Source organism: Rissa tridactyla, chromosome Z (assembly GCF_028500815.1).
Source record: "Rissa tridactyla isolate bRisTri1 chromosome Z, bRisTri1.patW.cur.20221130, whole genome shotgun sequence".
NCBI classification, from domain to species: domain Eukaryota; kingdom Metazoa; phylum Chordata; class Aves; order Charadriiformes; family Laridae; genus Rissa; species Rissa tridactyla.
Genome location: NC_071497.1, coordinates 31232042 through 31256982, shown reverse-complemented (window position 1 = coordinate 31256982; position 24941 = coordinate 31232042). Strand labels below are relative to the sequence as shown.

Sequence of the window (24941 nt, the reverse complement as noted above, 5' to 3'; positions counted from 1 at the left end):
CCTCCATCCCGAAGGCTACCCGCCTCCAAGGTGCGACCACTCCTTCTTGAGTCTTCGCCCTGAATTTCTCGTAAACTATACCTTTAATTGTGAAGCGAGAGAAATTTACACCAATCATGATAAAAGTATGTATGACTAAAGTCACTCAAACTCCACATTGAAGATAACAAATAGTATAAAAATAGCCCAAGAGAGGGGGGATACCCAGGGAAGACACCATCATAAAGAATTACATCACTGACTTCTGGGATCAGTCGATGGGCTGAGCCTCTCTTCCCCCCCATAGGGACGCCTTTGGGTAAGACTTAGATTATACCGAGTGCTTCCTCGGGAAACTTAGAAATTTCTCTAGAGACTCTCTTTTTCTACATTTAAAGCCAGGCTGTATCGTTTATACCTTTGTCGCGCGTTTTGTATATGTAACAATACTTTAATTTGCACGTGCTTTGCAGAAAGTGTATTTATCACCGGCAATCCTAAGAACCTATATATCTGTTGTTTAAATAAACTGCACTTTTTTAAGTACCTAGTCGTTTTGGTTTCTCACTGAACGCGACCAAAGACTCGAGAGTGGCCGTGCTAGTTCATGAGCACGACTAGACTGAAGGTGCAGTCCACTATTAGTGTATCCAAATCGTAATAGTTTAATACATATTAAATGCGATTGGACTGATAGTGCTGAATTGGGCATCACTCAGAATTTAAACCTAGCCGCACCTAGCCTCCCACCACGGTGAGGAGTGTTAGAACGCAAGGGGGTTTATCTTCTGCTAAAACCGCTTTGCCCCTTTTCACGCAACAGTGAATAAGGGGAAAGCCACAGACATCATCTACCTGGAGGCATGCAGAGCATCTGACACTGTCCCGCCTTCGGGCACTCGACTGCTGAGCAGCACTTGCCTGCCGATTGGCTTGTGAGCTGACACGTGCCCCAGCTGCTGGCCTGGCCCTGGTTTTGGCAGCTCCTGGGGCCTGGTTCGAGTGTTGCTGGCGGGGCGTCGTGGTCTCGGGTGGCTGTAAAGAGTCCTGGGAACTCTTCCTGCTCCCCGTGGGTGGGAACGGGGGCGTCGGGGGTGCTGGCAGGACCCCCACCAACAGCAGCCGATGAGGTGCTGGGGAGCTCTTCTGCCGCAGAGGTGTCAGCACGTCCCCCAGCTGCGGCCTTGCCTTGGCAGCCCCTGAGGCACCCTCCCAGGTTCACCGATGGCGGGGTGGCTTCCTGGGGGGCTGGGAAGGGTCCTCAGGGCTGCCGGCCCTCCTCTTCGGGGCTCGCCGGGGCTCCTCACGGGAGCGGTCCCTGCCCTGGCTGTGGCTGGAGGGCCCTGGCACAGCCTCCTCCGGCTGCTCTTCTTGCTCCCCGTGGGTGGGAACGGTGGTGGAGGGGGGGCTCCCGGGACCCCCACGGAGAGCTGGGCTGGGGGCAGGAGGCTCCCCTCGGGAGGCAGCGGGGACAGGGGCAGCCGTGGCACTGTCCTCCCGCCCCCCGGCAGCACGGGTGACCCCCAGGCCCACGCGACGTGGGGCCACCCCACTGCACCGGCGCACGACGGCCTCAATCAGCCGGCTGACAAAGGCCCTCGTGCGCCAGCCCAGGGAGGCCTGCAGCCGCTGGGCCAGAGCCTCCTCATCCAGCCCAAGGTGTCGCAGGCTGGACGTGATGAGGCTCTGCACTGCTGCTGCCTGCTGGGCGTCCTCAAAGAGCTGCCCGAGCTCCTGCTGCAGCCAGGGCAGCAGGGGCTGGAGGGCAGCCGGGTAGAGGCGGAAGAGGAGGGCATGGAAGCCCCCCTCTGGAGCCCAGGGCAGCGGCGACGCAGCTGCAGGCCGGGGTGCTGCCGGGTGACGGGGGCGGTGGGCGGCTGCCTGTGCCGACGCTCCTCCCCGCTGGTGGCGGACGACGACTGATGGAGCCACAGGAGGTGAGATGACATGCTCCTGGAAGTCGTCGTCCGCCCGCACCGAGTGCAAGATGGATCTCACCCTCCTTTTACAGAGGGGGCACTCGGGCTTGTTCTCAGCCCACCGCAGGATGCAGGTGTAGCAGAACTGGTGGAGGCATGGCAGCACGTAGCTGGGCTCCTCCCAGCTGCCCAGGCAGATGGGACAGCGGTCCTCCAGCTCTGTGGCCATGCTCTCCACGCTCTGCGGTGGGCTGGGGGGAGCCGAGGATGTTAAATTGCCCCTGCCCACTGGCCCTGCAGCAGCCGGTGTCACGCTAGAAAAGGAAGAGAGGCCACAGTCATTTGTCGGCTCCGGGCAGGGGTGGAAGAAATGCCCAGGTCCCCCAAGAAGGAAAGCCTCCCAGCTGCCCAGGCTGAGGTTTCCGCTCCCAGCTCACCTGCGCTGCTGCGAGCGCGCCTCCTGGGTGCCCCGGCTGCCGGAACCTGGCAGGGCCGGGGCGAGTCCTTGAGTGGCTCTGGGTCTGCTATGGAGAGTTGCAAGAAGCAACTCTCCAGGCGAGGCACCAGCTCCTACGCTTTCTCAGCACTCCAGCCGCGCAACCTTGCTAGGCTGGAGTGTGGACACGAGCCGGCTGGCTGGGCCTCGGTGCCCGCATATAAGCAGTGAGGGGCACCTGGTCACAATCCATCATGAGCTGACCTCACAGTCTACCCCTTGGTGACGGCGGAACCCATCGCTCGGGGACATCGCAGCAGGCCATCTTCGACCATGGTGCTCGCTCCAACAGCGCTGTGGCCACAGCACACATGTCTGGGGCGACTGCAGCGCCACTGCCCACTCCATCCATGTCCCCCTCCCTTGTCTTGTGCTCGGCATCAGTGTTTCACGCCAGTCACCAAGGCCTCATCCGTGCCTTCCCAGGGCCCCCTCAGGTCACTCTGGCCGTGGCAGACGTCTCCAGGCACATGTATGACAAGGGTTCATTGGATGACGCCTTGTGCCTCCCTGGGAGGCTGCAGGACAACGTCCCACAAGCTCTGCCCAATACCAGCACTGCTGGCCAGCCCTCTGGGCTGCCCTGATTCCTCCCACAGCGTGGCACAGGCAGCCCTTGGCTCACTCTCATGGATTCTCTCCTGTCTTTCTCCCCTAGCCAGAGGACACCAGGGTGGTCCCCTCTGCTCAGCACCCGTCAGGCCTCATCCAGGCACTACGTCCCATTTGGGGTCCTGGGCAGGAGGGAGGCCAGGAAGACAGAGGGGAGGCTCAGGGGAGGCAAGGAGGGTCTGTGGGGCTGGGGCTGGTTCAGCATGGAGCAGAGAAGGCATTGGGGCACCTCATAGCACACCCCAGTGCCTACGGGGAAGGCATCAAGGGCATGGGGATAGATGCTTGCCAGCCCTGTCTGGTGGGAGGGTGAGAGACAGTGGCACCTCCTGAAATGGGAGAGGTTCAGGCTGGAGATAAGGAATGAACCCCCAGATCCCTGTGAGGATCATGAAGCACTGGAGAGGGTTGCCCTGAGAGGAGGTGTGATCCCAGAGCCTGGAGGTCTTCAAGACCTGAGTGTCCCCAAGCCGGAGCCCAACTGTCACAAGCCCATGAAGGGATGCTCACTGAAGTACTGGCAGAGACGCATTGCCAGTGGGAAAGGGAGCAAAGGTTTCCAAAGGTGCAGCAGCTTCCCTAAGCTGCAATGTTAAAAAACCACTTTCCTGTTTCCCTTGGTTCATCAGCTTTTACAAGCACTGGTTGCAATGGAGTGGAATGGAATGGAATGGAATGGAATGGGAGGAGTTCCTGTTGGCATGGACCTACAAGGATCATGTAGTCCAAGTACCTGACCACTCCACGGCTGACCAAAGTTAAGGCCTACTGTTAAGGGCACTGTCCAAATGCCTCTACTTAAGGCATTGAGAGGCTGGGGGCATGGACCACCTCTCTAGGAAGCCTGTTCCAGTGTTGGACCACCCAGGAAAGGGTGGGCATAGCCCAAGGAAAAGGGGTAGACAGTAACACGGGTGGGGACAGCAGCGCCACCTGTACAGTTAGTGACACACCAAGACATTTTCTGCAGTCTTAAGGCCTTCATTTGCTTCTACCGCCTGCTAATTAGACTTAGAGAGCTGGGAGCCCTTGAGGGCCAGCACATGCCCCAGCTGCTGGCCCAGTGCTGTTTTCGGCAGTGCCTGGGCTGTTCTTCTAGTGCCTCCTCTGGGGTGGCCTCTTCTTGGCTGGAGAAGAGGCCTCGGGGCTGCCGTTCCTTCTCTCTGGGGGACGCCGTGGCCCCCCAGAGAAGCATTCCCTGCCGCCACTGGAAGTAGATGGAGTTGCCGCGGCATCCTCGGGTTCCTGCTGGTGATCTTCTTGATCCCCGGGAACAGGAAAGGGGGCAGAAGAAGGGCTGGTGGCACTCCCACAAAGGGCAGCTGCTGACGTGCCGGGGAGGTCATCCACCCTGGTTCCCTCCACGCTGTTGGAGTGGGTCAGGCCAGCAGTAGGAGACCTTTCTCGGGAGAGAGTGGGACGAGGGCAGATGCGGGGCTGCCCTCGCACTCCTCAGCAGCACGTCCCCCAGCTGCAGCCTTGCTTTATCTGCACCCTGAGTGAATAAGGGGAAAGCCACAGACATCATCTACCTGGAGGCATGCAGAGCATCTGACACTGTCCCGCCTTCGGGCACTTGACTGCTGAGCAGCACTTGCCTGCCGATTGGCTTGTGAGCTGACACGTGCCCCAGCTGCTGGCCTGGCCCTGGTTTTGGCAGCTCCTGGGGCCTGGTTCGAGTGTTGCTGGCGGGGCGTCGTGGTCTCGGGTGGCTGTAAAGAGTCCTGGGAACTCTTCCTGCTCCCCGTGGGTGGGAACGGGGGCGTCGGGGGTGCTGGCAGGACCCCCACCAACAGCAGCCGATGAGGTGCTGGGGAGCTCTTCTGCCGCAGAGGTGTCAGCACGTCCCCCAGCTGCGGCCTTGGTTTGTCTGGCCCCTGAGGCACCCTCCCAGGTTCACCGGTGGCGGGGTGGCTTCCTGGGGTGCTGGGAAGGGTCCTCAGGGCTGCCGGCCCTCCTCTTCGGGGCTCGCCGGGGCTCCTCACGGGAGCGGTCCCTGCCCTGGCTGTGGCTGGAGGGCCCTGGCACAGCCTCCTCCGGCTGCTCTTCTTGCTCCCCGTGGGTGGGAACGGTGGTGGAGGGGGGGCTCCCGGGACCCCCACGGAGAGCTGGGCTGGGGGCAGGAGGCTCCCCTCGGGAGGCAGCGGGGACAGGGGCAGCCGTGGCACTGTCCTCCCGCCCCCCGGCAGCACGGGTGACCCCCAGGCCCACGCGACGTGGGGCCACCCCACTGCACCGGCGCACGACGGCCTCAATCAGCCGGCTGACAAAGGCCCTCGTGCGCCAGCCCAGGGAGGCCTGCAGCCGCTGGGCCAGAGCCTCCTCATCCAGCCCAAGGTGTCGCAGGCTGGACGTGATGAGGCTCTGCACTGCTGCTGCCTGCTGGGCGTCCTCAAAGAGCTGCCCGAGCTCCTGCTGCAGCCAGGGCAGCAGGGGCTGGAGGGCAGCCGGGTAGAGGCGGAAGAGGAGGGCATGGAAGCCCCCCTCTGGAGCCCAGGGCAGCAGCGACGCAGCTGCAGGCCGGGGTGCTGCCGGGTGACGGGGGCGGTGGGCGGCTGCCTGTGCCGACGCTCCTCCCCGCTGGTGGCGGACGACGACTGATGGAGCCACAGGAGGTGAGATGACATGTTCCTGGAAGTCGTCGTCCGCCCGCACCGAGTGCAAGATGGATCTCACCCTCCTTTTACAGAGGGGGCACTCGGGCTTGTTCTCAGCCCACCGCAAGATACAGGTGTAGCAGAACTGGTGGAGGCATGGCAGCACGTAGCTGGGCTCCTCCCAGCTGCCCAGGCAGATGGGACAGCGGTCCTCCAGCTCCGTGGCCATGCTCTCCACGCTCTGCGGTGGGCTGGGGGGAGCCGAGGATGTTAAATTGCCCCTGCCCACTGGCCCTGCAGCAGCCGGTGTCACGCTAGAAAAGGAAGAGAGGCCACAGTCATTTGTCGGCTCCGGGCAGGGGTGGAAGAAATGCCCAGGTCCCCCAAGAAGGAAAGCCTCCCAGCTGCCCAGGCTGAGGTTTCCGCTCCCAGCTCACCTGCGCTGCTGCGAGCGCGCCTCCTGGGTGCCCCGGCTGCCGGAACCTGGCAGGGCCGGGGCGAGTCCTTGAGTGGCTCTGGGTCTGCTATGGAGAGTTGCAAGAAGCAACTCTCCAGGCGAGGCACCAGCTCCTACGCTTTCTCAGCACTCCAGCCGCGCGACCTTGCTAGGCTGGAGTGTGGACACGAGCCGGCTGGCTGGGCCTCGGTGCCCGCATATAAGCAGTGAGGGGCACCTGGTCACAATCCATCATGAGCTGACCTCACAGTCTACCCCTTGGTGACGGCGGAACCCATCGCTCGGGGACATCGCAGCAGGCCATCTTCGACCATGGTGCTCGCTCCAACAGCGCTGTGGCCACAGCACACATGTCTGGGGCGACTGCAGCGCCACTGCCCACTCCATCCATGTCCCCCTCCCTTGTCTTGTGCTCGGCATCAGTGTTTCACGCCAGTCACCAAGGCCTCATCCGTGCCTTCCCAGGGCCCCCTCAGGTCACTCTGGCCGTGGCAGACGTCTCCAGGCACATGTATGACAAGGGTTCATTGGATGACGCCTTGTGCCTCCCTGGGAGGCTGCAGGACAACGTCCCACAAGCTCTGCCCAATACCAGCACTGCTGGCCAGCCCTCTGGGCTGCCCTGATTCCTCCCACAGCGTGGCACAGGCAGCCCTTGGCTCACTCTCATGGATTCTCTCCTGTCTTTCTCCCCTAGCCAGAGGACACCAGGGTGGTCCCCTCTGCTCAGCACCCGTCAGGCCTCATCCAGGCACTACGTCCCATTTGGGGTCCTGGGCAGGAGGGAGGCCAGGAAGACAGAGGGGAGGCTCAGGGGAGGCAAGGAGGGTCTGTGGGGCTGGGGCTGGTTCAGCATGGAGCAGAGAAGGCATTGGGGCACCTCATAGCACACCCCAGTGCCTACGGGGAAGGCATCAAGGGCATGGGGATAGATGCTTGCCAGCCCTGTCTGGTGGGAGGGTGAGAGACAGTGGCACCTCCTGAAATGGGAGAGGTTCAGGCTGGAGATAAGGAATGAACCCCCAGATCCCTGTGAGGATCATGAAGCACTGGAGAGGGTTGCCCTGAGAGGAGGTGTGATCCCAGAGCCTGGAGGTCTTCAAGACCTGAGTGTCCCCAAGCCGGAGCCCAACTGTCACAAGCCCATGAAGGGATGCTCACTGAAGTACTGGCAGAGACGCATTGCCAGTGGGAAAGGGAGCAAAGGTTTCCAAAGGTGCAGCAGCTTCCCTAAGCTGCAATGTTAAAAAACCACTTTCCTGTTTCCCTTGGTTCATCAGCTTTTACAAGCACTGGTTGCAATGGAGTGGAATGGAATGGAATGGAATGGAATGGAATGGAATGGAATGGGAGGAGTTCCTGTTGGCATGGACCTACAAGGATCATGTAGTCCAAGTACCTGACCACTCCACGGCTGACCAAAGTTAAGGCCTACTGTTAAGGGCACTGTCCAAATGCCTCTACTTAAGGCATTGAGAGGCTGGGGGCATGGACCACCTCTCTAGGAAGCCTGTTCCAGTGTTGGACCACCCAGGAAAGGGTGGGCATAGCCCAAGGAAAAGGGGTAGACAGTAACACGGGTGGGGACAGCAGCGCCACCTGTACAGTTAGTGACACACCAAGACATTTTCTGCAGTCTTAAGGCCTTCATTTGCTTCTACCGCCTGCTAATTAGACTTAGAGAGCTGGGAGCCCTTGAGGGCCAGCACATGCCCCAGCTGCTGGCCCAGTGCTGTTTTCGGCAGTGCCTGGGCTGTTCTTCTAGTGCCTCCTCTGGGGTGGCCTCTTCTTGGCTGGAGAAGAGGCCTCGGGGCTGCCGTTCCTTCTCTCTGGGGGACGCCGTGGCCCCCCAGAGAAGCATTCCCTGCCGCCACTGGAAGTAGATGGAGTTGCCGCGGCATCCTCGGGTTCCTGCTGGTGATCTTCTTGATCCCCGGGAACAGGAAAGGGGGCAGAAGAAGGGCTGGTGGCACTCCCACAAAGGGCAGCTGCTGACGTGCCGGGGAGGTCATCCACCCTGGTTCCCTCCACGCTGTTGGAGTGGGTCAGGCCAGCAGTAGGAGACCTTTCTCGGGAGAGAGTGGGACGAGGGCAGATGCAGGGCTGCCCTCGCACTCCTCAGCAGCACGTCCCCCAGCTGCAGCCTTGCTTTATCTGCACCCTGAGTGAATAAGGGGAAAGCCACAGACATCATCTACCTGGAGGCATGCAGAGCATCTGACACTGTCCCGCCTTCGGGCACTCGACTGCTGAGCAGCACTTGCCTGCCGATTGGCTTGTGAGCTGACACGTGCCCCAGCTGCTGGCCTGGCCCTGGTTTTGGCAGCTCCTGGGGCCTGGTTCGAGTGTTGCTGGCGGGGCGTCGTGGTCTCGGGTGGCTGTAAAGAGTCCTGGGAACTCTTCCTGCTCCCCGTGGGTGGGAACGGGGGCGTCGGGGGTGCTGGCAGGACCCCCACCAACAGCAGCCGATGAGGTGCTGGGGAGCTCTTCTGCCGCAGAGGTGTCAGCACGTCCCCCAGCTGCGGCCTTGGTTTGGCAGCCCCTGAGGCACCCTCCCAGGTTCACCGGTGGCGGGGTGGCTTCCTGGGGGGCTGGGAAGGGTCCTCAGGGCTGCCGGCCCTCCTCTTTGGGGCTCGCCGGGGCTCCTCACGGGAGCGGTCCCTGCCCTGGCTGTGGCTGGAGGGCCCTGGCACAGCCTCCTCCGGCTGCTCTTCTTGCTCCCCGTGGGTGGGAACGGTGGTGGAGGGGGGGCTCCCGGGACCCCCACGGAGAGCTGGGCTGGGGGCAGGAGGCTCCCCTCGGGAGGCAGCGGGGACAGGGGCAGCCGTGGCACTGTCCTCCCGCCCCCCGGCAGCACGGGTGACCCCCAGGCCCACGCGACGTGGGGCCACCCCACTGCACCGGCGCACGACGGCCTCAATCAGCCGGCTGACAAAGGCCCTCGTGCGCCAGCCCAGGGAGGCCTGCAGCCGCTGGGCCAGAGCCTCCTCATCCAGCCCAAGGTGTCGCAGGCTGGACGTGATGAGGCTCTGCACTGCTGCTGCCTGCTGGGCGTCCTCAAAGAGCTGCCCGAGCTCCTGCTGCAGCCAGGGCAGCAGGGGCTGGAGGGCAGCCGGGTAGAGGCGGAAGAGGAGGGCATGGAAGCCCCCCTCTGGAGCCCAGGGCAGCGGCGACGCAGCTGCAGGCCGGGGTGCTGCCGGGTGACGGGGGCGGTGGGCGGCTGCCTGTGCCAACGCTCCTCCCCGCTGGTGGCGGACGACGACTGATGGAGCCACAGGAGGTGAGATGACATGCTCCTGGAAGTCGTCGTCCGCCCGCACCGAGTGCAAGATGGATCTCACCCTCCTTTTACAGAGGGGGCACTCGGGCTTGTTCTCAGCCCACCGCAGGATGCAGGTGTAGCAGAACTGGTGGAGGCATGGCAGCACGTAGCTGGGCTCCTCCCAGCTGCCCAGGCAGATGGGACAGCGGTCCTCCAGCTCCGTGGCCATGCTCTCCACGCTCTGCGGTGGGCTGGGGGGAGCCGAGGATGTTAAATTGCCCCTGCCCACTGGCCCTGCAGCAGCCGGTGTCACGCTAGAAAAGGAAGAGAGGCCACAGTCATTTGTCGGCTCCGGGCAGGGGTGGAAGAAATGCCCAGGTCCCCCAAGAAGGAAAGCCTCCCAGCTGCCCAGGCTGAGGTTTCCGCTCCCAGCTCACCTGCGCTGCTGCGAGCGCGCCTCCTGGGTGCCCCGGCTGCCGGAACGTGGCAGGGCCGGGGCGAGTCCTTGAGTGGCTCTGGGTCTGCTATGGAGAGTTGCAAGAAGCAACTCTCCAGGCGAGGCACCAGCTCCTACGCTTTCTCAGCACTCCAGCCGCGCGACCTTGCTAGGCTGGAGTGTGGACACGAGCCGGCTGGCTGGGCCTCGGTGCCCGCATATAAGCAGTGAGGGGCACCTGGTCACAATCCATCATGAGCTGACCTCACAGTCTACCCCTTGGTGACGGCGGAACCCATCGCTCGGGGACATCGCAGCAGGCCATCTTCGACCATGGTGCTCGCTCCAACAGCGCTGTGGCCACAGCACACATGTCTGGGGCGACTGCAGCGCCACTGCCCACTCCATCCATGTCCCCCTCCCTTGTCTTGTGCTCAGCATCAGTGTTTTACGCCAGTCACCAAGGCCTCATCCGTGCCTTCCCAGGGCCCCCTCAGGTCACTCTGGCCGTGGCAGACGTCTCCAGGCACATGTATGACAAGGGTTCATTGGATGACGCCTTGTGCCTCCCTGGGAGGCTGCAGGACAACGTCCCACAAGCTCTGCCCACACCCCAGCACTGCTGGCCAGCCCTCTGGGCTGCCCTGCTTCCTCCCACGGCGTGGCACAGGCAGCCCTTGGCTCACTCTCATGGATTCTCTCCTGTCTTTCACCCCTAGCCAGAGGACACAAGGGTGGTCCCCTCCACTCAGCACCCGTCAGGTCTCATCCAGGCACTACGTCCCTTTTGTTGTCCCTGTCTTTCTTGCCTAGTTTTCTTGTTTGTTGAAACTTCAGAAAAAAACAGAAGACATTGTCCTACTGATTTAAAATAAAAGTAGAGAGAACTTGGAATAAATATTACAGATCTTATTTTTTACCACGTGAGACCTAAATGCCTGTATTTGTAGATGGTAGGAAGAAATGGTATTTTGCTACTTACTAACTAAAAAACTCTTTGACTATCTGAAGTTTTGTTGCCTGCCAGAGGGCAGAAACTGAGTTTTCAGTTTTCAACAAACGAACAAACAAATTAATCATCCTCGGAATCTGTCACACTCCTTTAAGCTCTGCTTCTTCAAGTGAAGGCGGAGTCTCACGGAAAAACCCTGGACCCATTCTGAAGTCAGCAGCTGACAGTTAAATAAATTGACAAACTTTATATGTTTGATATAACTTAATGTAGCCATTGGGAATGTAATCTGCATCACTAACCGCGTGCATTTTAGTAGCTTCTGTGTGTGCCATTCTTCTAAACAGGTGAGTGGTAAATTCCTAAGCTTGGTTGTTTCTGTATGATATGAACTCTGTTTTTCCATCACACTGATCTGGTGGCCTATGAGTCTCCTCATAGGTTGCTCCTGGTTGCATAACCCTGTCTTCTACCCTACTTCATAGCTTTCCCAATTGATGTCTCAGGGATGGTCTTGAACCTCTTTCTCATAGGTCATCTTCCATAAAGCTATGAGGAAGTTTCAGTCTGTCTGCTAAAACTGCTTCTCTCACTTCGAAAAAATGGATAAATATTGTTCCTGAAGAATTCTTTCAGGCTAAGGAAGAAAACCTTGAAATCATGCTTTCAAATTGATCCTAGTTGTCACTGTGTGAAGTTCATTCATTAATAAATAAATAAATAAATATACACATATGTATGAAAATTGAGATCTTCTGGATGAATGATATTAAAAAAGTAACTTGCATTCGAAGCCAAGATGGTGAAAACGGGGTCATTTTGAAATCATGTGGTATATCGGCTAAAAACACATTGCTTCTTATTCAAAGAGCAGTGGACTGAGACTAAATTTCATCATATAATCAGTTCAGAGGCTGGAGTATTTTGAGCTCAAACTGACTAAACAAAACATACATTTACTACATGGGCATCTGTGCAGTCAAAAAATATATGTCAGGCCTAATCCAGGGCAAATGTCAGTCAAAAATATCTTGCTACAGGGGGACAGAGAAAGAATTTCTTATTACAGTTGGAATTAAAATGTTGAGTTCATGAAAAAAAAGACTATAAGGAGGGTCTGAACAAATGGATTTCCAGAAAATAAATGGCAGAATTAGGGACTTGACCAAAATGCTGTCTAGGGAGCTAATAGCTTGCTTATATAAGGAACATGTATTCATCCAAATTCATCAGCGATATGCAGCAAGATAAAGTGTTCTTTACATTTTTTGATACTCATTTCACACAGAATATTGAGAAAAGTTTCATTTTCATTTTCTGTCACCTAAAGATACCTTTGACTTGTTCAGCTATCAACAATCTTAACTGATAGTCTGTTTTGTTAGTAACTATAAATTTGAATGCGTTAAGATGTTGTCAGCTGTCTAATTTGGCTGGTGTCCTTGCTGAAACTCAAAGGCCTGTTTTGTGAGTGGTGCGAAGCCACATTGAATCCGGGAAAGCAACCGCAATCTCTTGCAGAATATCTTCCTCTTCTTTTCTAGTACCCTTTTAAAATGTGTAGTTTCTCCAACATTTTTTCTTAGAACTTAAATGTCTTAATAGAGAGGATAAAAGGATCTGAAAGGTAATTACTCAAAAGCAGGCACCATGGGTACATCATAGCAGAGCTGGCTAGTCTCTGCTCTGCCCATAGAGTATTTCCAGTTCTTTTCACACAGCACTGCCATGTACAGGAAAGAAAGAAATAGCATAGCATAGCATAGCATAGCATAGAGTCATAGAATCACAGAATTGTTAGGGTCGGAATGGACCTTATAGCTCATCTAGTACCAACCCCCCTCCCATGGGCAGAGACACCTCCCAGTAGATCAGGTTGCTCAGAGCCCCATCCAGTCTGGCCTTAAAAACTTCCAGGGATGGGGCTTCCAACCCCTCTCTGGGCAACCTGTTCCAGTGTCTCACCACCCTCATGGCGAAGAACTTCTTCCTAACGTCCAGTCTGAATCGTCCCATCTCTAGTTTTAATCCATTGCCTCTAGTCCTACCATTACCCGACATCCTAAAAAGTCCCTCACCAGCTTTCTTGTAGGCCCCCTTAAGATACTGGTAGGCCACTACAAGGTCTCCTCAGAGCCTTCTTTTCTCCAGGCTGAACAACCCCAACTCTCTCGGTCTGTCCTCACAGGAGAGGTGCTCCAGCCCTCTGATCATCCTCGTGGCCCTTCTCTGGACACATTCCAGCACGTCCATATCTCTCTTGTAGTAGGGGCTCCAGAATTGGACGCAGTACTCCAGGTAGGGTCTCACGAGAGTGGAGTAGAGGGGGAGAATCACCTCCCTTGACCTGCTGGCCACGCTTCTCCTGATGCAGCCCAGGATACGATTGGCTTTCTGGGCTGCTAGTGCACACTGACGGCTCATATTGAGCCTCTCATCCACCAGCACCCCCAAGTCCTTTTCTTCAGGGCTGCTCTCAAGCCAGTCACTGGCCAGCCTATATCAGTGCTTGGGATTGCCCCAACCCAGATGGAGGACCTTCCACTTGGCCTTGTTGAACTTCATGAGGTTGGCATGGGCCCACCTCTCCAGGCTGTCAAGCTCCCTCTGGATGGCATCCCTTCCCTCCAGCGTGTCAGGCGCCCCACACAGCTTGGTGTTGTCAGCAAACTTGCTGAGGGTGCACTCTATGCCACTGTCCATGTCGCTGGCAAAGATGTTAAACAAGACCAGTCCCAGCACTGATCCTTGAGGGACTCTGAGGAGAAATAACTGGACTCCAGACGATCCAATGTGAATCAACAGAAGCCATTTATTAAGCACAGATCATCATCTTTTATACCCTGTGTTGTAGCCGTACATGCCACTTGCTTATTTCTGATTAGCTAGTTACACTGCCCACGCGCTGTCCATGCAGTTCATTCACAGATCAGATTGGTTACAAGAATTCGCATAGTAAATTGCTTAGTCATTAGCACAACATGTTTTCTACCTTCTCAGTTCCCGTTTTTCCCATGTACTAATTCCATCTTCTACCACCTGTTTTGCCCTTAATCTAATCTCTCATAGTAGGGAGGCTGGCTCACATGGCCATTTTCTCTCAGATACATTCCTACAGGACTCCACTTGTCACTGGCCTCCACTTGGACATGGACCCATTGACAGCCACTCTTTGGGTGCAGCCTTCAAGCCAGTTCTTTATCAACTGAATTGTCAGTCCATCAATCCCATATTTTACCAGCTTGGAGACCAGGATGTCATGCAGGACAGTGTCAAAGGCTTTGCTCAGGTCCAGGTAAATGACATCAGTTGCTCTCCCCTTGTCTATTGATGTTGTGACCTTCTCATAGAAGGCCACCAGGTTTGTCAGGCATGATTTGCCCTTGGTGAAGTCGTGTTGATTGTACCCAATCACCTCTTTCTTATTCTTCTGCCTCAGCAGTGCCTCCAGGAGGATCTGCTCCATAATCTTACCAGGCACGGAGGTGAGACTGACTCCTCCTTCTTTCCCTTTTTGAAAATTGGGATTATGTTTCCCCTTTTCCAGTCAGTGGGGATCTCACCAGACTGCCATGACTTTTGGAATATAATAGAGAGTGGTTTAGCAACCTCATCCGCCAGTTCCCTCAGTACCCATGGGTGTATCCCATCAGGTCCCATGGACTTCTGCACTTTCAGGTTTATCAGATGGTCACGAACCTGATCTTCGCTTACAAAGGGCAGTTCTTTCCAACCCCTGCCATTATCTTCTGTGACTCCGGGAGTGTGGCTGGAGCCCTTGCCAGTGAAGACTGAGGAAAAGAAGTCGTTGAGAACCTCGGCCTTCTCCATATCACTTGTCACCAGTTCTCCCGTTTCCTTTCTGAGGGGGCCCACACCTTCCCTAGTTTTCTTCTTACCATTAATATACCTATAGAAATTTTTGCTGTTTCCCTTGATCTCCCTGGCTAGATTTAATTCTCACTGAGCTTTAGCTTTCTCACCAGGTCTCTTGCTGCTCGGACAGCTTCCTTATATGCCCCCCATTCCAGCTGTCCTTTCTTCCACTCCTTATAAAGTTTCTTTTTGTGTGACAGCGTGTCCAGGAGCTCCTTCTTCATCCAGGCGGGTCTCCTTGCATTCTTTCTTGCCTTTCTCTTTGTCGGTATACTTTGCTCCTGGACACGGAGAAGGTGATCCTTGAATACTGACCAGCTGTCCTGGGCCCCCCTTCCCTCTAGGGCTTTGTCCCACAGCACTTTGGCCAGCAGATCCCTGAAGCGATCAAAGTCTGCATGCCTAAAGTCCAGGGTTGTAAGCTTGGAATACATCCTCCTAGTTGTCCTGAGGATCTTAAATTCTATCACTTCTTGGTCACTGCATCCAAGGTTATCCCTGAGCCTCATGTTGGTCACCAGCCCTTCCCTGTTGGTGAGAACAAGGTCCAGCATAGCACCTTTTCTTGTTTGTTCCTCTACCATTTGGAAGAGGAAGTTGTCATCTACGCATTCCAGGAACACTCTGGATTGCTGGTGCCTTGCTGGGTTGTCCCTCCAGCAGATGTCAGAGTGGTTGAAATCCCCCACAAGGACCAGGGCCTGTGAACGCAAAGCCACTTCTATCTGCCTATGGAGGGCCTCATCTGCTTGGCTCTGCTGGTCAGGAGGCCTGTAGCAGACCCCTACTGTAACATCACCTTCCCCTGTCTTCCCTTTAATCTTAACCCATACACTCTCAACCAGCTCATTGTCCTTCCCCATGTGGAGCTCCATTGATTCTAGCTGGTCACTGATGTAGAGGGCAACATCTCCTCCTCTCCTACCCTGCTTGTCCTTCCTAAAGAGCTTGTATCCCTCTATCCCTACATTCCAGTCACGGGAATCATCCCACCAAGTTTCAGTAATAGCCGCTATGTCACGGCTTTCCAGCAGCACAGTGGCCCTTAATTCATCCTGTTTATTGCCCAAGCTGCGTGCATTTGCGTAGAGGCACTTCAGCTGGGCTGGCCGTGTCACCCTTTTGTGCGAATCCCCCTTGATTCCTTTGGGATGTCCCGGCACATCGTCTCCAGCTTGCCTCAGGGCAACAAATTGAGAGCACTTACTAGGACTCCATCCCTCTGATGTGCTGCCTCACTGTTTGTTACAGGCAAGTATGAAATTATTGACCTCTTCCCCCTTCAAATCTAGTTTAAAGCCCTACCAATGAGGCCTGCCAACTCCTGCCCCAGAATCCTTTTCCCCCTCTGGGACAAGTGCATCCCATTAGTTGCTTGCAGCTCTGGTGCCTCATATACCAAGCCGTGCTCATAAAATCCAAAGCCCTGTCAACGGCACCAGTCCCAGAGCCATGAATTGACCTATTGACTCCTCCTATATATTCCCTCATCCATCACTGATGTCAGAGGGATGGAGGAGAACACAACTTGAGCTCCAGATCCCTTTACCAGTTGTCCTAAGGCCCTGAAATCTCTTTTAAATGATTGTGAGCTTCTCATTGCTACATCATCACTTCCCACCTGAAAGACCAGAAGTGAGTAGTAATCTGAAGGACTCACAAGGGTGGAGAGTTTACCTACGACGTCCTTTACCCAGGCACCAGGGAGACAGCAGACCTTTCTATGAAACAGGTTCGGTCTGCATATTGGGCCCTCTGCTCCCCTCAGCAGGGAGTCATCTACAACAATGGCCCTTTGATTATTTTTTTCAGGGTCAGTTTTGATGGCCAGCCTGAGGCGAGTTGGCCTTGGTGGCTCTTCTGGCCTTCAAGAGCCCTATTCCTTGCTCGCAGTCAGTTCCTCCTGCAAAGCCCCATACCTGTTCTGCAAGGGCACTATAGGTGGTGTGCTTCTTAAAGGAACCCGCTTGCTCCATTTGTTTCTTTTGTTACGCCAGACAGAGACCTGTTCCCATTGACATTGCTCATGCAGGTTACTACGGGACGGCTGGGGGGCTTGCTGGTGAAAGGATACAGAATCCTCTCGTCCACTAAGAGTTACCTCCCATTCTGTTTTTGTAGATATCAGCTTGTGGAAATCATCAATTTCACTCTCACTCTCTCTGATGTTCCTCAATCTACTCACCTCTTCTCTGAGCCCCGTCACTTCATCTTGGAGCTGTGCCACCCGGCTGACGAGGTCATCAACCAGCTCACACCGCATGCAGCCATAGTCGGCATTGTCCCCCGCTACCAGCGAAAGGCTGTGGCATTGCTCACAGCCTGTGTCCTGGATACCAATATCCATTTGGGTGGGTGCTGGGAGCACAGCCTTCCTGCTCCGAGTGGCCACCATCACTCCTTGAGTGAAGTGCAGCACCTCTCTAGGAAGCCTGTTCACCCTAGGAAAAGGGTGGGCACAGCCCCAGGAAAAGGGGTAGAAAGTAACACGGGTGGGGATAGCAATGCCACCTGCACAGTTAGTGACACCAAGAGTTTTTATGCAGTATAAAGTCCTTTATTTGCTTTTACAGCCTGCTAATTAGAGTGCTGGGAGCTGTTGAGGGCCGGCGCGTGCCCCAGCTCCTGGCCTGGCACTGGTTTCGGCTGTTCTTCTAGTGCCTCCTCTGGGGTGGCCTCTTCTTGGCTGGAGAAGAGGCCTCGGGGCTGCCGTTCATTCTCTTCGGGGGACGCTGTGGCCCCCCAGAGGAGCGTTCCCTGCCGCTTCTGGAAGTAGATGGACTTGCCACAGCATCCTCGGGTTCCTGCTGGTGATCTTCTTGATCCCCGGGAACAGGAAAGGGGGCAGAAGAAGGGCTGGTGGCATCCCCACGAAGGGCAGCTGCTGACGTGCCGGGGAGGTCAGCCATGCTGGTTGCTTCCACGCTGTCAGAGTGGGTAAGGCCAGCAGTAGGAGACCTTTCTTGGGAGGCAGCAGGGATGGGGACAGCTGCGGGGCTCTCCTCCTGCTGCTCCACAGCATGGCCATTGTCCAGGCCCAGCAGACGGTGGGCAACCCCACTGCACCGTTGCACAGCAACGTCAATAAGCCGTCGGACAAATGTTGCTGTGCAGTTTCGGAGGGACACCCGCAGCAGCTGGACCATCATGTCTTCATCCAGCCCCAAAAGGATCAGGAGGGGCATGACGAGGTCCTCCACTACATCTGCATGTGAACGCCGACTCCCAAAAATCCATCGCAGCTCCTGACGCACCCAGGTCCAAATGGGCTGGAGGAGAGCTGCGTGTTGCTGGAAGAGGGATGCCCAGGTGTGGGGCTGGAGTCCACCCAGAGGAGCCCTGGGCACCATTCCCACAGGCTGTTGTTCCCTCACTGCATGTCTGTGAGCAGCTGGATGTGCAGGAGCTCCTCCTGCCTGGTGGCCGATGACAGATGACACTGCAGGTGTTGTGACAACATGCTCCTGGAAGTTGCTGTCCATCCATACTGAGTGCAATATGGAGCAGATCCTCCTCTTGCAGAGGGGGCACTCGGGCTTGTTCTCAGCCCAGCGCAGGATGCAGGGGTAGCAGAACTGGTGGAGGCATGGCAGCACGTAGCTGGCCTCCTCCCAGCTGTCCAGGCAGATGGGACAGCGGTTCTCCAGCTCGGCGGCCATGCTCTCCACGCTCTGCGCTGGGCTGCAGGGAGCCGAGGATGTTAAGTGGCTCCCTCTCGCTGGCGCTGCAGCAGCCGGTGTCACGCTAGAAAAGGAAGAGAGGCCACAGTCATTTGCTGGCTGCGGGCAGGGGTGGAAGAAATGCCCAGGCCCCTCAAGAAGGAAAGCCTCCCAGCTGCCCAGGCTGAGGTTTCCCCTCCCAGCTCACCTCTGCTGCTGCAATTGCGCCTCCTGGGAGCCCCGGCTGCCGGAACCTGGCAGGGCCGGGGAAAATCCTTCTTCACTGGCTCTGGGGTTGGACATGGAGAGCTGCAATTAACAGCTCCCTGACTACACCACCAGCACCAAAGGCCTCTCTCAACACTCCAAACCTTGCAAACTTGCTCAGCTGGAGTGTGGACACGAACCGAGTGAGTGAGACTCAGCACCCGGATATAAGCAGCGAGGGACACCAGGTCACAATCCATTGCTTGGTGATGTCACAATGCATCGCCTGGTGATGTCACAGTCTGTTTCTTGGGGACGTCACTATGGGCTGTCCCTACCCATGGTGCTCGCCCCAGCAACACTGTGGCCACAGCACACGCATCTGGTGTTATCGCAGCACCACCGCCCACACCATCCATCACCCCATCTCTTGTCTTGTGCTCGGCATCAGTGTTTCACGCCAGTCACCGAGGCCTCAGCTGTGTCTTCCCAGGGCCCCCTCAGGTCACTCTGGCTGTGGCAGACATCTCCAAGCATGTGCAGTGGGAGGGTTCATTCACTACCACCTCGTGCCTCCCTGGGAGGCTGCAGGACAACGTCCCACAAGCTCTGCCCACACCCCAGCACTGCTGGCCAGCCCTCTGGGCTGCCCTGATTCCTCCCACGGAGGGACACAGGCAGCACCAGGCTCCCTCTCACGCGTTTTCTCCTTTTCATCTTTCCCACACGAACCACCTTATGTTTCTCTTATTCTGTGATTAGTTCTTAGTGCCAAATCTCTCATCATTGATCAAACCGTGATAGTAAAGAACAATTTTGCTCTGTGTCCACAGTTTGAGATTTATCTTAAGAGGTCAGTGTTATAAATCAGGAATTACAGTATTTTAGCCCATATTAGACCATGTTTGTTCTTTGGTCACTGGTTTTTTAATGGTTAATCCAAGGCTACTAGGCTACTTAAAAGGGGAAATGCCTTGCTTTTGGCAACCCAGCTTTCCATCTTTCTGAAGGTTGAAGATTTAAGCATTCAAGAGACAGGCTTGAAAGTGTCACCCCGTTTACAGAATTAGTGCCTGTAGGAACAGACAGTAATCAAAGTTCAGCAGTTCAAAATCAGCCTTGATTTTCCACAAAGCATCTCACATACTATTTGCTTTCTAGAAGCTGGAAAATGAAATACGTTACTTGGTGGTCCAGCATGGGCAAGGATAACATTTTTTTTATTTCCCATGCTATTTCAAGATCCATTCTAAGCAAATGAAAAACAAAGGAAAAAATTTCAAAGCATTTCCCATCTTACATTAGAAACTTTATTAAATTAACCTACAGGTATGTGAAGTGAAATAAATGGTAGTGAAGGGCAGAATGATGAATATCAGTCATCTTTGGAAAATAGATATATTTTCACAACAAAACACTTTTTTGTTACAGCTAAGAAAAAAAGCCAGGCATACTTGATAGGTTTTCTTTAAAAATATATTACAGTTCAATCATGTCAAAGCAAAGTCTTGTGGGATAAAAAGCTGAAGATAAAAGAGTTAGGTTCAGTGCTCTAGCACTAGTATGAGTGTACCAAATGACAAGATTTTTTGTACAGTAATTAATAACCATGCACTGATTTGTTTTCAGTCATTTAAACTACTATAAATACAATCTTTAATATAAAGCATTTTTGTCAAAATTAGCTCTGTATTCTTCAGTCTGGACTTTAGAGCTTCAGTATAAGGATTATTATTTGGACACATATCTAGTTAAAATTAAACTGTAGTCAGAGTTTTTTGGAAAATCCAATGTACTTTAAACAACACATTGCCCACTTTTGATTTTGTTTTATCCTAACTTTGCAGATTGTCTCAGCAGAAAGTATGAGTACAATTAAATCTTCTTTCCCCTGTAATCTGCATGCACATCTCTAATTAAAATTAATGGGAGTTCTCTGGGTAGATCAAGATAAGGACAAATTTTCTGTGTAACTGTGTTGTGATTAAAAATCCTTGATATAGTACAAAGATTTGAGTTCATTATGCTTCTAAATGACCAGAATTAATATGCCTACAGTATTTAAAACCTAACATTTATACTCACTACTTACTTTAAAATCAGCTATTAACTTTGTGCAGCACTTTTCACTTCATTAAACTGAAAACAAGTTGCTAGGGGATAGCTATGTCCATTTTCAATGCTATATTTCTCACTATTGTAATGTGAATATATAGAGGCAAGGCACCTCTTTCCATTCCTGTCTATGGTGAAGCCAATTCTCTGAGTAGATGGTGCTTGCTAAAATTTGATCATTACTCATTTCTCATTAAGTTCCCACCACAATATGTATGTATGTTCTGAAATATTTAAGTTCTCTAAAGAGCATACTGGGATCTACAAAAAGGGCTATCTGACATTCATGAGGATAGAGTTGTGGGTCTCTTAAATTGACAGCAGCGTGTTATTCACAGCAAGCCTCCCTAGCCATACAGGAGACAGCAGGATTGCTAATGCAAGTCCCCAGTGCTTTTTTCCTCTGGAATGATACACAGCTATCATTTAACAAGAATGTATTACCCTTCCAGGCAATCTGTTTTCTGAGTGTCTACCAATGATCACTCACTAAAGTAAATTCACAAGTCGTTTACATGTCCTATATGTATTGCCAATCCAGCACAGATATATGCAGACATTGCTTATGCCGACTACACAGCAGGAGTTTTACCCGCTTACAGGAAGGCAGACTTTGGTAGTGTGTATATTTAGAACATACAGAGTAGAAAAAGTTATCAGAAACTCATCTGTTTTCATTAATATTTTGCTGAATGTATCACTTGAGGATATGTGACATACTGGAAATTTTCAAAGGAATAGAACTTATTCATCTCTTCACTTTTTCATCTAAAAAAGAACTGTTTATATTATGAAGATTAATTTACCTAGTGGGCTCCAAATTTTACACAGAGTAAGAAAATATTTTTTTGTGAGCTCACAATTGCTAAATACAGCATTTGCTGTTCATGGCTTCAGAGAATAAATGTTTTATTTTAAAGTCTGTTTCACAGAGTACAAACACGTACAAACCAGCAGCTCTACGTGTTATTTATATGCACACAAACCAAATCAATACTTTGTCTTATGGAGGGATTAAATGGTAACTGGCTTTTGAAATCTTGTAGTTAATTTCTGTACTTGCAAAATCCAAAAATAATCAAATTATTTATTACAAGGATATACAGGAAATGCCCAGAGAACTGGAAAACTGCCAGTTGGCCAGTGAGAACCGAGAATGTTACAGGGCACTTCATAAAGGCATACACGTTCTCAGGCTTGGGCACATCCACAACGATGTCTTCGAATGCAGATCTCTCATTTATCACCGCTTCAGTGACAACAAATAAAACCAAACTGCATTTCCATTTCAGCTCTGGGGTTGCTTTTATAAAAATCTCCAAAAGTTTTTTCAGTTTTTCTTCCAGTTGATCTTCTGTTGTATTTAGTATTCCAAAGGCAACTGGTTGTGATTTTCTTAGGAGTGTATCAATGCTATCACAACAGTGATAATTCTTTGTCTCAGACTGTATTGCAGTCCATATGTAAAGAGAGAAATGGTTGCGGCACTCCCTGTGCTAAGCTGGAAAGCACATCCACCAAACTCTTCACCTATTGACTGCCCTTCACATCGTTATAGCGTATCACAGGTCTCACGTGCCAAAATGTGAGCCCAACAGAGAAAAAAGAAAGGACTAGCGCTTCCCATTCCATGCCACACGATGTAACCGCCTGTACCTTTTCCCCATCCATCAGGGATATGCCCAACCCTTGCAACAAGCCATTCCCAAGAAGCTAGAGAGTTACTGCCGGGGCAGAGGAGAAAAGCCTGCTGGGGCTGTGTTACAAGCATGTCAGCAAGTAGCATCGCCGACAGCAGCAGCAGCAGCGGCTGAAAGGAATACTGCCACATCATTTTTAGGCTCCTAAAGGAAACGCTCCCCTGAAAGAGAATGTCCAGTCTGCATCAGTCCTTTTTTTTTGAGGCTGACGTGTCTAGGGGACGATTTTGCTTCCATGGTCAGACACCTTGGCAAATTTTAATTTCCACTGAATTGCACAGTTCATAACAGACTGTTTTTGAAGGAGAGAAAGGAGCCTGTTGGAAAGATGGTCTCCATCCATATAGTCAACAGAATAACCTAAACTTTAAAGAGGGACTGGCTGTTACTTTTCTTCTGCATTCTTGTTATTATCCTTAACAAAAACACCTTGATATTTTTTTCCCCAATTAACTAAGTTAAACTATTCTGTATTAGCTAAGCCCCACTGATAGACATCAGTAAGACATGAATTCTTACTTTAATCTTCTCCTTCTGCCCAGAGGTCCCTTTCACCAGACAAAATAAAGGCCAGCTGGCAAAAATGCAAAAGAAATGGACACACAGTAGAATATTTTTGCAATTACAAGCTAGATCACTAGCAACATGGACACACAGCATAAAAATGGAGACACAAGTTAATGAAGAATGGGGGGTACATGTGTCACATTATTAGCAATGCAAAAGACCAGCTTAAGCATGTGTTTCCCTACATCAACTATAAAAAAGAAAAGGTGCCTTTTTAGCAAGTATGCACAGAGATTGCTTAGTTATTTCTAAGAAAAAAACATCAGAACACTTTACTATTTTTATCCTATATTACAGTCATTATTACTACCTGTTTATAAAATGTAAACCTTCCCTTGCAGTTAAGATTTACAGCAGTCATCACCTTTGTCCACTCCTTACATAATCAGTCCATGATGACAAAAATAAACTGATTTAATTTACATATTTTATGAAGTAATTACTGATATGTTACAGATTATTAGTTGTGTATGACAGAAATAGTGGTCAGTATTGCAACATATGGAGTTGAATGGTAGCAAAAGATTTGTTGAAGATGGGTGCTGTGTCTGGAGTACCAAGAGATCTTCAGGTATCATATAATACTGATGTACGCAATGCTTTTATCTCCAAAACTATTCAAGCAAGGTACGTCCACCACCACGAATGGACAAAAAAAGCCTGATGATGGATTTCCCAAACTGCAATATTGTACTTACTTATCCCCATCAGATCTTGTTTCTTACTATGTCTTGACTAAAGATCAGAATGGAAGGTAAAATTTGGCACAACAGTTTTTCTTCTACATAACTAGCGAATCAGATCACCTGTACAAAGTGGTATTTGGTAAATTGCGCTGTCCTGGGAGTATTTCTACTCTGAAACATGACAAATGTGAAGTCTGTATTTAAAGTTGCTGAAACATTTAAAATCGATGTTATCAAAACTGATCTGCAAACTAATATTTTTAAGCCAGTATATTACAGTATAAATGTGTTGCATACCTGTTTCTATAAAATTTACTGCCATGAAAAAAAGAATGATCAGGATCCCCAGAGTGTGGCATTTGTCCATCTGTCACTTGTATACACAATACAAACCTCATGTTGAGATTCTGTTTAATGCACAGCAGTTGTCTGCTGGACAGATTAGGAGCCAAATATGATGGTAAACTAGAGGAAGGAGCACAACGATGCCACTTTGCTCCTTGAAAGTCCCACTGTGCTCCCACATCAGCTTTTGGGGTCATTCACTGCTGACCTCCTTCGTAGAGGGTGTGGGGCTATCTCGAACTGGTAGCAAGTCATAATGACACGGAATATGGCTGTTTTTTGGAAGATCATAAGGATCCTGGCTGAAACGTCCACTGCTGCTGAATGCTCCCTGGACAACGCTCACCGTAGGTTCTGTGATAAAAGAGAGCACATACATTCAACATAAGAAGCGGCAAACAGAAGGCAAATACTGTATTTTATTTCAGTTTGCATTACAAAATATCCTCTCCTTTCTGCTTCAACATAAAGATTCCTTGTCCTGCTGAGTCCTGACACGCAGGTGTAGAAACAAAGGTTGATGTTAAAGTGTTCTGGCTTTACACTAAATTGCACCTGTCAGCTTGCAGCAGGGCCCTGCCATGAGTATAGTTACTGACAGAAGTTAAGTGTACTGGCATCTGTTCTTTGTGTGTGGACAAAGTTAAAAAAAAAGTCCAAATCTGGGGCTTTTAATCAAGATTTTGTAAAAATCCTTAGAAACACAATGGGGATGTTGATGGATTTCAGAGGAATCTCTAACTGGCGACGAAAAAGGAAAATGGTATCCTATGACATGTGACATACACTTTATTCCAGTCAAGAGACCATTAGGATAACTACCATTCCATGAGACCCCTAAGTTTTCTGTAACTACAGTAACTACAGTAATACAGTAATCAGATAGGGCCCATATCAGTGAAATACTACATCTGTGGGTGAAGATGCTGTTTTTTTCTGATCAAGAGGAGGAAACAGATCTTTTCGATCTCTCCCATACAGTTACTCTAGCTGCATTCAGTATTTAACAGCCTAATCCAGAGTTGAATTATATTGCAATCAAACGCTAATCTTACTTTATGCTACTGTTTAAAGAA

General features: G+C 52.1%; 1 protein-coding gene across 2 annotated transcripts in view; it reads right to left on the bottom strand.

The window, feature by feature from the left end:
- Window positions 1–19753: 19753 nt before the first annotated feature.
- Window positions 19754–24941, bottom strand: part of MEGF10 (multiple EGF like domains 10) — a 108603-nt gene continuing 103415 nt past the window's right edge. For both annotated transcript variants that reach the window (XM_054186703.1, XM_054186704.1), the window contains exon 25: window positions 19754–24219. In XM_054186703.1, coding sequence (XP_054042678.1) covers window positions 24059–24219 — 161 coding nt within the window. In that variant the 3' untranslated portion in view covers window positions 19754–24058. The remainder of the gene's footprint in view (window positions 24220–24941) is intronic.